The sequence below is a fragment of the Colletotrichum higginsianum genome, chromosome 4 (genome assembly GCF_001672515.1).
Source record: "Colletotrichum higginsianum IMI 349063 chromosome 4, whole genome shotgun sequence".
Taxonomy (NCBI): domain Eukaryota; kingdom Fungi; phylum Ascomycota; class Sordariomycetes; order Glomerellales; family Glomerellaceae; genus Colletotrichum; species Colletotrichum higginsianum.
In genome coordinates, this window is record NC_030957.1 from 161809 (window position 1) to 176124 (window position 14316).

At 56.2% G+C, this 14316-nt stretch overlaps 3 protein-coding genes across 3 annotated transcripts; 1 reads left to right on the forward strand and 2 right to left on the reverse strand.

Moving 5' to 3' along the window:
- Nucleotides 1-6050: 6050 nt before the first annotated feature.
- On the forward strand, nt 6051-8004 carry CH63R_05400 (POT family protein; the record flags this gene model as incomplete). The annotated part of the gene is made up of 2 exons (XM_018300375.1): nt 6051-6508; nt 6615-8004. 2 exons carry the CDS (start codon nt 6051-6053, stop codon nt 8002-8004), a joined length of 1848 nt encoding a protein of 615 aa, XP_018158225.1.
- A 633-nt stretch (nt 8005-8637) lies between these two features.
- CH63R_05401 (Alpha amylase) lies at nt 8638-10233 on the reverse strand (the record flags this gene model as incomplete). The annotated part of the gene is made up of 1 exon (XM_018300376.1): nt 8638-10233. The coding sequence occupies one exon, from the start codon at nt 10231-10233 to the stop codon at nt 8638-8640; it is 1596 nt and encodes a 531-aa protein (XP_018158226.1).
- A 1486-nt stretch (nt 10234-11719) lies between these two features.
- CH63R_05402 (Benzoate 4-monooxygenase cytochrome P450) lies at nt 11720-13577 on the reverse strand (the record flags this gene model as incomplete). Its single annotated transcript, XM_018300377.1, has 5 exons — nt 11720-11791; nt 11855-12175; nt 12263-12496; nt 12560-12623; nt 12736-13577. The coding sequence occupies 5 exons, from the start codon at nt 13575-13577 to the stop codon at nt 11720-11722; spliced, it is 1533 nt and encodes a 510-aa protein (XP_018158227.1).
- Nucleotides 13578-14316: the final 739 nt, after the last annotated feature.

Consider the following 14316-nt stretch of genomic DNA (forward strand, 5'->3'; position numbering starts at 1 on the left):
CGGGTTCGCGCACGACACTGCGTTGTCTCTTGACGTGACTGGCCCGGGGCCGGAGCTGTTCAGTCTTGTCTCTCGGCACCGAGTCTTGTCGCGCGTTCGCCGTTATTCCATCCCACGCGGTGAAAAGGCGAACCGCCACCATCAACCAGGGAGCAAGTGAGTTTGTCGGTTCGTTGTGGCGGGTTTTCAGTTCCGTGTTCCGGGAATGAACGACACGGTATTGTCATTGAATCAAATTATCTAATCACGTCAAGTCATGGGCTCTGGACCATGTCTATCTCTCCTATCTCGAGTGCTTACGTACAGGTTGTCACCCACGATCCATCCATTATCCTTGAGGAGCCAACGGCAAGCCAACGGCCCCCTCCCCCCCATTTCTCCAGTTCTCTGGGTCTCCGAGACCAGACCACAGTCCACTCCGTGCTCCCTCTCCCCATCCCCATCTCACCGACCAGGTATTACAGATTCTGACACTAGACTGACTAGCCATGGGCTTATCCCTGGAGCCCGGCTAGCGTTGAGATGGAGATTGTCCGGAGGCTTGTGGAGTTTGACACTCAACAAAGCCGCGGCATCTGGCTGGCCCCCTCGAGTGAGATGAATGTCAATAAGGACAATTTTCACGTTTTTTCCCTCCTTCGACTTTTTTCTTTCCTTTCTCGGCCCATTACGAATGACGCCATCGCCCTGGTCTCGTACCATCTGGAAAACGTTTGCTAAGATATTTTGGCAGCTTCGGTCGCCTCGTCCCGTGGGCCACCGAGGTCAATGTTCACCGGGCGGAACCGTCCAACCCCATCCACACACACACTCATCTCATCTCCTCTGTCTTCTTGCCTTTGCGCGTCGTCTGCCCATTTGGGGCTTGCTTCTTGAATACCAAGAGGTAGGAACAAATCATAAGTTCCCAGCCAAGCAACCCGAGCATCCATGTCCATCGGCGCAGACCCCAAGTCGGTTGATCGGTTCGATGCCGCCAAGCCACCACCGTGTACTACTCCTCATCCTTGTTGACAAATGGTTATTCTTTGGTAGGTTGGTAGGTTGATTGGGCCGTTGGAGCTTTGGAGGGTACTCGTCGCGCCCCCCCCCCCCCCCAACCTATCGTTTCCGGTCTGGCGGTTGGTCTCAGGTGATTTGGGCGAACTGGCTCTCTGTGATCATCCATTACGACAACGGCTTGTTCGACCCTGAAAAACGTTAGTCAACGTTTGCCCTGATCACCGGGTTTAAGGGACCATCGTGCGGAGTTGCATCAGGATTGACACCCCCCCCCCCCCCAGACGTGGACGAGAAGACAGATAACGAGCCACCGAGCCCAGCAGGGCCGGCCTCTCTCCCAGCTTCCTGTTCTCTGTTGTCCTCCCTCAGTGCTGATCGACAGCACGCAAATGTAACGTGATGTCGACAACGACAACAAGCTTTCCCCAGCCGTTTCCCTGGCCGTTCCCTTTCCAGGCTCCCACGTCTCTCGGGTCCTAGTTTCCTCGGCGCTGCCGTGCGTGCGTGCTCTTGGTGGCCGCTGCGCCCAGTGCTCATCCCGCCGTGGCGTCGCCTTGACTTGACTCAGGGAAGCACTGTCAAGCTTTGCCGCGGCGAGCCTCTGTAGGTGTGGTTCCCTTGCGCTTCGTCTCCTCCCCTCTTTCCCAGCGTCACTCACTTGGAGTTGCGAGCCTTGAGCCTCTTCTTGGCTGCTAGGGGGGGCGAGGGCAGAGTCCGCCTTGGGCAAGAAAGTCGGCAAGGAATGGGCAGCTCTAGTCTCTGGGCATGCGGTGCGGCGACAGAAGCAGACAGACGTCCTGATAACCTCGCGTCTTGCCGCCCGGAAACCTCTATAAACGGGTCTCGTTCGAGGGGGCACGCGGAGAGTTTCCAGGGCGAGATAGCCTGTCTAACACACACGCACACTACTCCCCCCCCCCCCCCCCCCCCCGGACGCCACCTGCGTCGAGCTAACTAGGGGGGGGAGGGAACCGTCCTCGCATTTGCATTCTCAATCCGTCCCGCCCGTCAAGAAGCCAACTCCATCACTGTGCAGGCGTTCGTCCCAGTGGGCAACACCCATCGTACACCCCCTCGGTGCATGTGGCGTGCCAGTTGGCCAATTAGTCCGACAGGTTCGCAACAACGATTCAAGGAACCGATGAACTCCCGAGTCCATGTATCACCACACTGCACCGTTCCATGGGGGGTGCAAGGCAGCGTAAAGACCTGTTATCCTGTCGTCGGCAGACTTGCACCCAGGCTGGGGTGGGGGGATGGCATTTTGCGGCACAGGATATTGAACCAGGCTCACCGGAAGGACGGACGCTTACACACCCCAGAAACAATGAAACAGGGCGTCTCACATGCCTCTTTGGGGTTCAATGATATGGTAGCCAAGACAAAAGTGAGGCCATTGATGATGATAATTGATGGTTCCCGTTGGGAAAGACTTCTCAGGATCGTCCCCCCCCCCTTCTCACGCCTTATCGCCGCCCCAGTGAGGCCAGGCCTTCAATCATGAGCATCTCGCTCCTCGCTTGTGTCCTCATCTATGTTTCGAGAGAGACTGTTTGCCGCCCAGAGCAATGCCGTGACGATGACATACGACATCCCGCGTCACACGGCCTGCGAGTGGTGTGGCCATGGCCCATCTCTGTTCGCGACACCAACATGGCACTGTCACAGTCAAACCCACCCACCCCCACCTCCCACTAGGCGACAGACTAGACTGACAGATTGCCATTTGGGGGGGGATACTGTCAGCGGCGTCTTTTTCCAATTTGCCCACTGGCCAGGATGGTGTGTCCTCGCCTTCCCTCTGTCCTCGGGTTGCGCACGCGACACTGACACGGGCTTGGATCGTCTCGCGGGGTTTGGGTGCGAGGGAGAGAACTTTTGCAGAGACGTCTCGGCGGGTGCCACTACGGATTTTGGAGGAGGAAGAGGCCCTGCAGAGCAAAAGCAGAGCAAAAGCAGAGCCAAGAAGACAAGCAATGGGGCCAAAGCTTGGAACATGCTGGCAGCCCGAGTCTTGGCTCTTCTCGATGGAAACGAGGCACTTTTGAAAGAGACCTAGCGCAATCACTGGGACATGAAGGCCAAGACTGCCGTTTTTTTCTTCTTCTTTTTCCCATTGTCCTGTTATAACACCTACTGGCTGGCGCTGGGATGGGGTAAACACCGTACGGATGCTTCATGTCGGAACACCGCCGTTCCACTAGCTCCTTTGAAAGGAACCCCGTACTTTAGCTGCGAACACTGATACCCAAGGGCCGCACTAGAGCGAAGCATCTCGGGAGTCTGGAGGCCGCCGCCCAGGAATCCGGCACCCTCGTTTGACTAAGAGAAAACCCTGAAGAGCGTTAGGACAGTCTGGGCAGCAGACACGCGCAACAACTCTTGTGTGCTAGCCAGCCAGCTAGCTCGCTCCATGCTTTCACGTACGGACCGAGCACTCCCCAGTGTACACGGTACATTTTCATTCCTGGGATCTCCCCTTGAGACAGGACACTTTCGGCGGTATTCAGCGATACGTTTCGGCCACCCGACTGGTCCATCGGTCCAGTCCATCTCGGAGTGTCGAAGGCTGATCCCAAAAGGACCTTTGGATGGGGCCCGCTCCAAGAACTGCAGACAAAAATCCCCCGGGGTCAATGACCGAACCGGGGATAGCCTCCTCTCTCCCCTTCGGAACCAACCAAACAGGGCCCAGGGGAAGCAGAGGAGGGGCGGGGGGGCCCATGATGACCCATGGGCGGCGCGACATTAAGCTCATGGGCCACCTTTGAGGGCTCTTATCGTTTGGCAAGGTCGACAACGGGTTGGTGGCGTTGACGGTACGGTACGCACGGCGGCAGACTCAGAGACTACTACTTTTGCCCGGGGGTTGGGTTCTTTTTTTGCTGTGCGTCTACGGGTACATTTATGGATACCCACGCACGAGGGGGAACGGCGACAGCAACCTGGGGATCGAGTAGAACGAGAGGAGGACAGGCTTACTCGGACTATGGAGTACTATCGGTTTGATGTCAAGTAGGCTTGAGAGGGCAAACGGTCTACTACGCGTAGAGCAATAGAGAAAGGCGCGTCAATCGACGGTGATGGCGTCGTGACGTCGTACACAGACGTAGTAACCGCGGCAATCATCGGTTGCTCAACTCCAAAAGCTGTGCCTCTTTGAAGAACAGCACAAAACCGCCCTTGCCAAGGCCGTATTCACCCATTCGCCTCTTCCCTCGACCACTGTTGGCTACGTATCTACGTATCTCAATGGCCTAGTATGGATACAATCGTACATCATCATCGATGACCGGGAAGGGAGCAATGATTTCAAAGAGGCACACATCCATCGTCGAACGTGGTGGTGGTGGGTGGCACTAAGGCATCTAATTAACGGCAATCCCTTCGCAGGTCGACACCAAGCGAATCAGTGTAGTACCTCGGCGTGGCGTTCTCGGCTATCACCAGCCCAAATTCCCATCGTGCAGGCCGTGGACCGCAGACGACGTACATACAGCACACACACACACACACACGCACACATGGGTTGTTCTCGAAGCCGCGCCAGAAGCTGGGCGGGCGAGGCAGGGTTGGCGCTCTCCCGCGAGCCGAGAGCTCTTGGGAGAGTCTTGACGAGTCTTGACTAGTCTTGACTCTTGTTCTTGTTGCACCACCACCCGCCACCAACGAACACGCCCGAGCTCGTTCTCGTACCACGACAGATGCAGAAGTCAGGCCCGACAGACGCTCCAATAACGCGGCCGCTCGAGAGGCGACGGTGGCGCCGGTGCCAAGGTCGATCAACGTTACCCGCCGAGTATCTCCTTGGCAGGTCGTATTCCATCGCAAAATCTCCTCTCTCTCTCACGCTTACACCTCAGAGTCCCTCGGAGTCTGCCAGAGTCTCCGAGTCGGGCGACAATGCAGAAAGTGCAAGCTGCTGATATGAAGTACGATGTAGGTCGTCGAGTTGCTGGCTGACGTGAATCAAGAAACTTTGTCAACTGGCTAGAGTTATAATCTTACCGCGTTTGTTCTTCCCCCACACATCAACCCCAGACATACATCGTACACACACACAAACCAGAGCGCGCGCTCACACAGAAGCTGATACACTCACTATCTGCTCGCTACCCCCCTTGACCCCCGACCTGCCTAATCGAGCCATTTGCCCTGGAGTCCATCACGGTCCATCAGGCCCATCGGGCCCATCAGGTCCATCGCCTCTCTCTTGACTGGAGGGAGTCGCGCGCCATCCCACAAGTCAGAACCGGCGTCTGTCTCGGTCCAGCCTGGCCTCGGGAGGCGGAACCATCTCACCTGTTGGATGATTACCCGTACAGTAGATGCCGCCATGGAGTTCCATTCGACGTTCCCTGCCCCTTCTGAGCGCCCATCTCCGGTCTGTCTCTAATCGTATCCACGGTGCCACGCCCACATGTCCGCTCACTCGCACACACGTCTACCTGGGGACAATCCTAGAAACCTTGTTGCTGTGGGAGCAAACCTTGACCTGCCCCCCCCCTCCCCCCTTCACCCCTCCCATCCTCTTGATCGATTGGCCCCGTTGCATGCCATCCATATCCTTCACCGTCCGTGAGCTAGACATGAGTCCATGTCCATGACCGACACCCCCCGTCCCCCACTTCCATGCGCCAAGGCATGTCGCCCATGTGTCTGTGTGTATCTACGGGTCCTATCCTAACCAGCTGCCGGATGCAGGTGTAATAGCATTGGGACCAGCCAGCCAGCCAGCCAGCCAGCCAGCCGACCCATACATATCGTTTACTGCTGTTGTTACTGGGGAGGATTAGAATATAAAACATCCGCCTCGAGACGCTCTTTCAGACGAAGGCCGTCTCCCTTTCCCCTTCCCTCTCTCGATCAGCAGCCTGTTTTTTCCCTCTACGGCCAACAGCTCAGGTCCTCCCCTTTACCCGGTCCGGTCCGTCTGTCAATTGCTGTCAAAGACTCGTTAACTCGTGTCTTTCGTTTCAACAAACCACACAACCCCCCGCCCCCCCTTCCCCCTTCTCTCTCCTACACGGGGGACTTCCTTCGTTACCATGAGTAACGCCGGAGGCCTCAACGACGACGTGCTGGCCAAGGCGCACGTCGCCTCGGCCACCGTCCAGGGCACGGGCGCCGAGACCCGCGGCTCCTTCGACGTGACGGCCGCCGCCGCCCCCGCCGTCGTCGACGACAACTACTACGACTCCAAGTCGGACGACGACTACGAGGACAAGCCGACAGAGGAGGAGCTCAACACGCTCCGCCGTGTCTCGGGCCCGATCCACTGGGGCATCTACACCATCGCCTTCGCCGAGCTCTGCGAGCGCTTCTCCTACTATGGCTCTTCCGTCCTCTACACCAACTTCGTCATGCGCCCTCTGCCGCCCGGCTCCAAGACCGGTGCCACCTACGGCGCCGATATCCCCGCCGGTGCGCTCGGCATGGGTCAGAAGGCTTCCCAGGGTGTTTCCCTGGTGAACCAGTTCTGGGCCTACCTCGTCCCCCTCTTCGGGTGCGTTTCTTCTTTCTTTTTCACTCTCCTCCTCTCCCAGACACATGAGAGACGGCCCCCATCTTGAGAGAAAACCCCAAAACATGTAGACTGACTTCTTGCGCAGTGGTTGGTTGGCCGACGCGAAGCTTGGCCGTTACAAGGTCATCCACATCGCCATCGCCGTCTCGACCCTCGCCCACATCATCCTCGTCATCTCGGCCGCGCCCGGCGTCCTCTCCCAGGGCAAGGTCGCCTTCGCCCCCTTCTTCATCGGTCTCTTCACGCTCTGCTGCGGCACCGGCCTCTTCAAGGCCAACATTTCCCCGCTGCTGGCCGAGCAGAACAAGGACACGCGCATGCGCGTCGAGGTCCAGAAGGGCGAGCGCGTCATCGTCGACCCGTCCGTCACCAACACGCGCATCTTCCTGTGGTTCTACTTCGCCATCAACACGGGCGCCGTCGGCGGCCAGATCTCCATGGTCTTCGTCGAGAAGTACCACAGCTTCTGGCTCGCCTTCTTGCTGCCCACCATCCTCTTCCTCATCTGCCCCTTTGTGCTCTACTTCAACAAGAAGAACTACCACCTCACCCCTCCCACCGGCTCCGTCCTCGAGAAGTTCTTCCGCATGTCCAGCTTCGCCGCCAAGCGCTCCGGCGGCTACACCAAGCTCAACTGGGAGAACGCCAAGCCCAGCAACATCCCCGTCGCCGAGCGCCCCGGCTGGTTGACCTACGACGACGCCTGGGTTGACGAAGTCCGCCGCGGTCTCATGGCCTGCAAGGTCTTCCTCTTCCTGCCCATCTTCTTCCTCGCCTACAACCAGATGACCAACAACCTGACCTCCCAGGCCGGTTCCATGGTCCTCGGCGGCGCCCCCAACGACGTCATCCAGAACCTCAACCCGCTGTCCATCATCATCATGATCCCCATCCTTGACCACCTGATCTACCCGGGCTTCCGCAAGATGGGCTTCAACTTCACCCCCATCAAGCGCATGACCACCGGTTTCTTCTTCGCCGCCTCGGCCATGGTCGCCGCCGCCGTCATGCAGCACTACATCTACCAGATGTCTCCTTGCGGCGACCACGCCACCATCTGCGAGGAGGGCCCTGCCCAGATCAACGTCTGGGCCCAGTGTCTCCCCTACATCTTCGTCGGTCTGGCCGAGATCTTCACCAACGTCACCTCGTACGAGTACGCCTTCTCCAAGGCCCCCGAGAACATGAAGTCCCTGGTCATGTCCGTCAACCTCGCCATGAGCGCCGTCTCCGCCGCCATCGGCCAGGCCTTCACCCCTCTGTCCGACGACCCCCTCCTGGTCTGGAACTACGCCTGCGTCGCCATCATCGCCTTCATCGGTGGTGTCGCCTTCTGGTTCTGCTTCAAGCACCTCGACCACGAGGAGGACGAGCTCAACCAGCTCAAGAAGACAAAGTTCCTCGGCACCAACCAGCCCAACGCCGTGGCTCGCGACGACGCTGCCGCCCAGGCTCACGTCTCCGAGAAGGTCTAAGCCTGTGTTTTCAATAACCTTTCCAAGCTTTGCCTCCCATCCCCCTCCCTTCTCATGGGGCGGATGCATTCTCAATCTGGTTGTAATGATTTTCCGCGTCACATGATTCCCCCGGCTTTCGAGTCTCGCAGACTAGTTGCCAACCTCTTAGCTAGAACAACATGCATATACGATGCATATAATGAAGTATTTATTCCATACATTACTCTCTCACCTTCAGTTGACATGTTGTAATGTGATTCAAGTCGTCACCAAGGCTTACAAGTTTGGCCGTTGTTCAGCTGTGACAATTTGCAAATTGATGTAAAACAACACTGCTTCATGGACTGACCACTGTACTCTACAACTTCCAAGGGTCGCCTTCATGAGTCTAGTGTAAGAAAAGATATTCTAGTCTTCCCATTCCGAGTCGGCATTCTCCAAATGCCAATAGGGGGAAAGGTAACGCCTGTTGTGTGTTCACAGTTCTTTATTAGCATTAACATTACACGTACGACGCTCTATATCAATAACATCTTTAAATACACAGGGAAGGGGGCCATTAGGTCTCCTCAGGTATCTTCAGCCCTTCCCATCTATCTACCCGCTCGTATCAGAAACACAGAGCTTCGCGTCATGGCATATGCCTACAGCCTACTCCAGCACCGTGGCCACAAACGGCACCGACCGCTTGTTGTACCCCGTGTTCTTGTCCACGCCGACCTTGATGGTGGCGCTCGCCAGGGGCGCCTTGACGTCGTTGCAGAGCCCCTCGGCCTGCTCCTTGGGCAAGAACACGCGCGGGAGACCGCCGTCGGGCATCTGCACCCAGAGGCGTCCGTGGGAGGCCACCTGGAAGGACTCGCAGTTCATGACGTCGACGACGTCGGAGCCGATGGCAAAGCCGTGGACGTTTCGGGCGATGGCGAACATGACGTTGTTGGTGGCGGCGACGCCGCCGTTGGTGTACATGGAGAAGAGCTGGCCCTTGCGGAGGGCGATGACGCGGCTGCTGTCCTTGCTGCCGTACGAGAAGACGGCCCGCGTGCGCTCCCGGGTCAGGAAATCGGCGTTGGCCGCGGCGGCGTGCACCCGCACCTTGTTCGTCTGCTGGATCCAGCCGTACAGCTCCGAGTGGATGTCGTAGCCGCCCAGCCAGAGCGCCTCGCGGTTGTGCGGGTTGGCGCCGCCGTTGAAGTGCTGCTCCTGGCCGTAGTAGACGATGGGGATGCCGTCCCGGAGCATGACGAGGGAGTACAGGTTCTTGGCCAGCGCCACGTCGCTGTTCCGGTTGGCGAAGCGGACCTGGTCCTGGTTCTCGACGAAGGAGCCCCAGACCGAAGGGTCGATGCTGGCGGTGCTCGCCATCTTGTTGATGCTCTGGTACAGCGCCTCCAGGTCGCCCTCAACCTTGCCGAACGCCGGCGAGACCGAGTGGAAGCCGTTGTAGTCCAGGATGCCGTCGAGGACCCCCTGGTAAGGGGCCAGCAGGTCCAGGCTCGAGTGGCTGACCTCGGCGAGCAGGAAGACGCCGGCGGCCTCGCGGAAGCCGCCCTCGCTGAAGAACTCGGGCTCGATCTCGAGGGCCGTGTCGACGCGGAGGCCGTCGATGGAGTACTTGGCGACGAGGTCCTTGATCCACGAGGCGTAGACCTGGCGGACGTAGGCATCCTCGGTGCGCAGGTCGGGCAGACCCTCGAGCCAGCAGAGCTGCTCGGACGTGATGTTGTTCCAGGCGATGGGGCACTCCTTGTGGTAGTACTCGGGCTTGTTGAACGGTTTGTACTTGGCGTAGTTGCCGGGGTCATCGTTCAGGCCGACGTGGTTAGGGGCGACGTCGATCATCAGGTACATGCCGCGGGCGTGGAGGGAGTCGGCGAGCTCCTTCAGGTCGGCCTCGGTGCCGAAGTGCGGGTTGATCGAGTAGATGTCCTCCGTCCAGAAGCCGTGGTAGCCCTCTCCGTATCCGTTGATGTTTCCTTCTACGTTCTTGACAATGGGCGAGATCCAGATGGCCGTGGCACCCAAGTTCTGGATGTAGTCCAGCTTGCTGGTGATGCCCTTCCACGTACCACCGCAGTACAAGCCCGGGGTCGTGTCGCATGCTGGCGTCGAGCCGTCTGAGGTGGCAAAGCGGTCGGTGATGATCTGGTAGATGCTCTGGTTGCGCCATCCGGCGGCGTCCAAGGCTGATGCGCCCTGAAGAGCCCCGACGGCCAGCAAAGAGAGGGATGATTTAAGAGAACGCATAGTTGATGTGTGACGAGATTAAGATGAGTAGTAAAAGAGAAGTAGTTGTAGCAAAAACAAGGAGGGAAATTCAATAACGATGTAAGGAGAGTTGGATCGAGAACGAATGGTGCGGTATAGATCAAAGAGAACGACAACACAACAAGCACAAAGCGGAACGAGTGATTACTTTGGCTTCAACTGCGGCGCCTGGAGAAGTAAAAAAAGATCGAATGCAAAGACCGAGACGGCAGTTGACATATTTAATGGTTTGCACCAACGATGACCATAACTCGGGCCACCAGACTCCCTCCTGGCTCTGTATGCGCCGTTGGGTTCCTCGTTGGTGGCCCCTTACAGCATGCCCCTGTCGTATATAAGCCGCGATATTGGCAAAAAATACGAACAGTCTACCGGATCGGGGATCCCAGCCGATCTAAGCCGGCCCTTGTTGTCCCTTTTGCGTCAGGTTCCGGTAGCTATCCCCATCACGGGATCCACTATCGGAGCTACCCGTCTGGTAAACGGGTTGATATCTTCGACAACAGGCTCGGCTGCAGAGAAATAAGATTGCAAGGTGCGGTTGTACAGCCACGAACCCGTGATAGGGGTAGCGAGTGTGCTGCAAGATGTAAGACTCATAGACACAGGTTCTTGCTCCAGGTATGGACAAGTCTGGAAGGGCGGTATACGCGTGCTACCCATGCTGTGCTAGCTGCAGTAAAAGAGAGGATTCAAGAAGAAGAAAGCAAGAAAAGCAAAACCAGAGAAGCAACGAAGAGAGAAGAGAGAAAGCGAGTAGGACAAATGATTGCACGGCCTTCAAGGGTGCCGGCCAATATAATCTATACCAAACCCCGGCTACCGCCCATAATCGGGAAGTCTCCGATGACATGGCCCAGTGTGGAAGAAAATGGGGGCCTTGTCTCCATTTCCGACCCCGATTTGTCGATATCCCACTCTTCCATAATTAAACATTGCCCGAACCAGATCACCCAAGAGGGGTTGGACGGCATACCCTATCCGACATCCCGATGATGACTCTCGTCTCGTCGGACGAGAAAGAAGACGAGATAAAGTCGATAAGCAACCCGCGCTCCGTTGTCGAGGCCTCTTCTCACTTCTTGCAGACATCCGTTTCAAATCCCAATGCAAAGTTTTTGTAACATATTGCAAAGCCTATAATACAAAATGACTTTAGCTGCAGCGTGGTGGACAGATTGTTGAAGTTTGTTGCCGGGGCTTATCAAGCTCGTGGAAATATCGGGAGAAAAATTGCAGTATATGAGCGATGCTTGATATGAGAGCTGAACCGCAGAGCCAATGACGCGAAAGATGATAGCTGTCAGGTTTATTGCTGTAAAAACTTCTGCTCTGACCAACGGTGACTCTCGAGTCCCTCCGCTTGGCTACGAGCTTGGCGTTTGGGTAAAACCCCTTTTTTGTTGATCCGGCAACGGTCTGGTTCTCGAGGGTTTATCAAACCCTTTGCCTGCCCTTCGTTCCATTACGACTGGCGATTCCTTATCACGGCAGTCATGGCAGCATTCGTCGACAGGAACTCAAAGTTACGAATAAGCTGACACGAACATTAGCGATCTGGATGATCCAAGGTACGGTGTAGGCCAACATGACAACTCACCGCGACGAAGACCTTGTTCAGCTCTATGAGGGCCACCGCCTTACCCGCACACTGCCACCGGCCGGCACCAAAAACCAGCTCGGTCTGTTTTTTCCACTCTCTGACCGTGGCAGCATCGGCTTCAAGCCATCGCTCGGGCCGGAACATGTCGGCGTCCTCTCCGAATAGTTGTTTGTCGTGTGTCACTGACCACGTGTCGTGACCGACTCTTGTCCCTGGAGGAAGAAATGTGCCTTCATACACGTCGCCTTCGGAGCCGACCTTCTTCATCAACAGACCAGTGAACGGTGGGTGCACTCGGAGCGCCTCGTAAATAACGGCCTATAAGCGCATATGAGCGTAAATGTTAAATGAGAGCCCACCAGCTTTATTGCATCCACGGAATTGCTCTCTCGCACTAGGGCTTACCTGAAGAAAGGGCAGCTTTTGAGCCTCTGCGTTCGTGATAGGCTCTGATATTGCTCCATCCGAATTCGCTGTCATGATTTCCTTCTCAAGAGACTCATAGGTGGAGGGATTCCAGAGGAGGTGTTGCATTGTCCACTTGATGGCTTTCGCAGCTGTATCCGAACCAGCAACCATTGGGAACATGATTTCAGACTGTGCCGAGCGTTGGTCAAGCCCGTGACGGAGAAAGGACCCCTATCCCATATGTAAGCAGCCAAAACAGATTGTAACGCTTTCATGATCTCCCCAACTGCTTACAAGTAGGTCAGGCTCGTCCTTTGCATCGGGACCAAAACGGTCTGCAACGTGCTGTTGGGCAAGTCTGCCGTCCATTCTAGTTAACGTGTGTTCATGCGACAAGCCAGAGCGCTGCTTGACAATTGAGATTTCAACCTTGAAGGGGAGTAGTTTCACGGGACGCCTAGCCAACTCACCCCATGATTTTTCCGAAACCACTCAAGTCGGTTGGCTTAGGGCCAAACAAGCCCAGTACGAGATTCGACGTGAAGATCATTTGCAGCGCAGGAATGTCGGTGAAGAACTGCAGCACGTCTATCGCCACGTTTGACATTTTGACCAGTCCAAAGACATCCGTATCTTTTTCCTGCAACCCGATGGGACGACCGAACGACATCCTTGATCGCGCATCCATGGCATAGTTGTCCGCAAGGCGGCCGAAATCGACAGGCCTCGAGTCCGGAAGTCCCAAGACCTGGTCCACTCCGCTTGCTGGAAGAGCGGCGGTAGTCTTCGGCCTCGAGGTATACTTTCGGCGAATCAGGTCGACGAGCTCGGCTATTCCCTCGTCGATACTGGCTTCTAGTCCCGGGATGTCCTTTCCCAAGTAACCCGGTGACAGTTTCGTCCTCAGGGAGTGGTGGACGGACTTGTCGAGCACGCTACCCATCATGTCATGGTACGGGTCCAGCCGCGTTGCCTTATACCAGCTACTGCGCTCGTATGTTGACTTCGCCGCCGACATACGTCTGATGAGGACCGGGTCTGAGGTGATCACATCGTTGGGACCTATGCGAACGAGTTTGCCGTACTGGGCCGTGAGCTTGGCGTATTCGGAAAACGCACGGGAGCCGCGACAACGGATTCTAAACATTGGCCAGTACGAGAACGAACAAAGAAAAGGGCCGGGTAAGTGCCACAAGCGAGTCCATGACCTTAGAATCCCGATGACGAAGTACGACACGGTGGCCACGCAGAAGAGTCGGCCAATGAGTCCTGGAGACAGGATGCTTGCCAACTGAGACGTGAAAGAACTCATATTCAGGTTCTGGTGAAAGTCTGGACTGAATGTGTCTAAGGAACCAAGGGGCAACGGCGGCGTACTATGTCACGTCGTGTGGGATTTCACGGACGCTTCGAATCTTTTATCACCTTGGTGCTTCTCTTATCCTAGCAGGGGGGGATATGTCAGCACGTACTTCGGTCGCAGGCAACAATCTTATACCCATGTCAGGTATCTTCTGGCTTGCAATCAAGCTGATCTAAGCACTAGTTCTCCGCGCACTCAGATGAGTACATTGCAAGTGCTTGGCCAGTTAGGTGATGCATTCATTTGTGCTAGCTGTGGATCATAAGCCAAGGTGTAAGTACCTGATATCGATAGAAAATCTCCTAGAGTAGTTTCAGTTTGGTTAGGCTAGAAGAGAAACGTGATCTGTTCCCTTATACCTACCCTCCTACAAGGAAAGACAGACGCCCCCCTACAAGATGCAAACCCACTTGATCATTACGGTTGTGGTTTCGACCCTCTTTACCGAGTCAGGGTAATTATTTAAACTTCCTACTGTGCGGAACTGGCTCACCGGTCATATGAGAGCATCTGAATGTCACCAGAGCGGGTATGCGGCCTTGTTTCGGGAACCAACTTGGCCCATGAACTCCTCAACATACTTGTGTTACCGGTGCCACTTACACCACAAGCGTCACCATACACAACGTAGTTGGAACACACACATCGCGCGTTCAGCAAGAGTTGATTTTTCGAATCACTTTTCCAT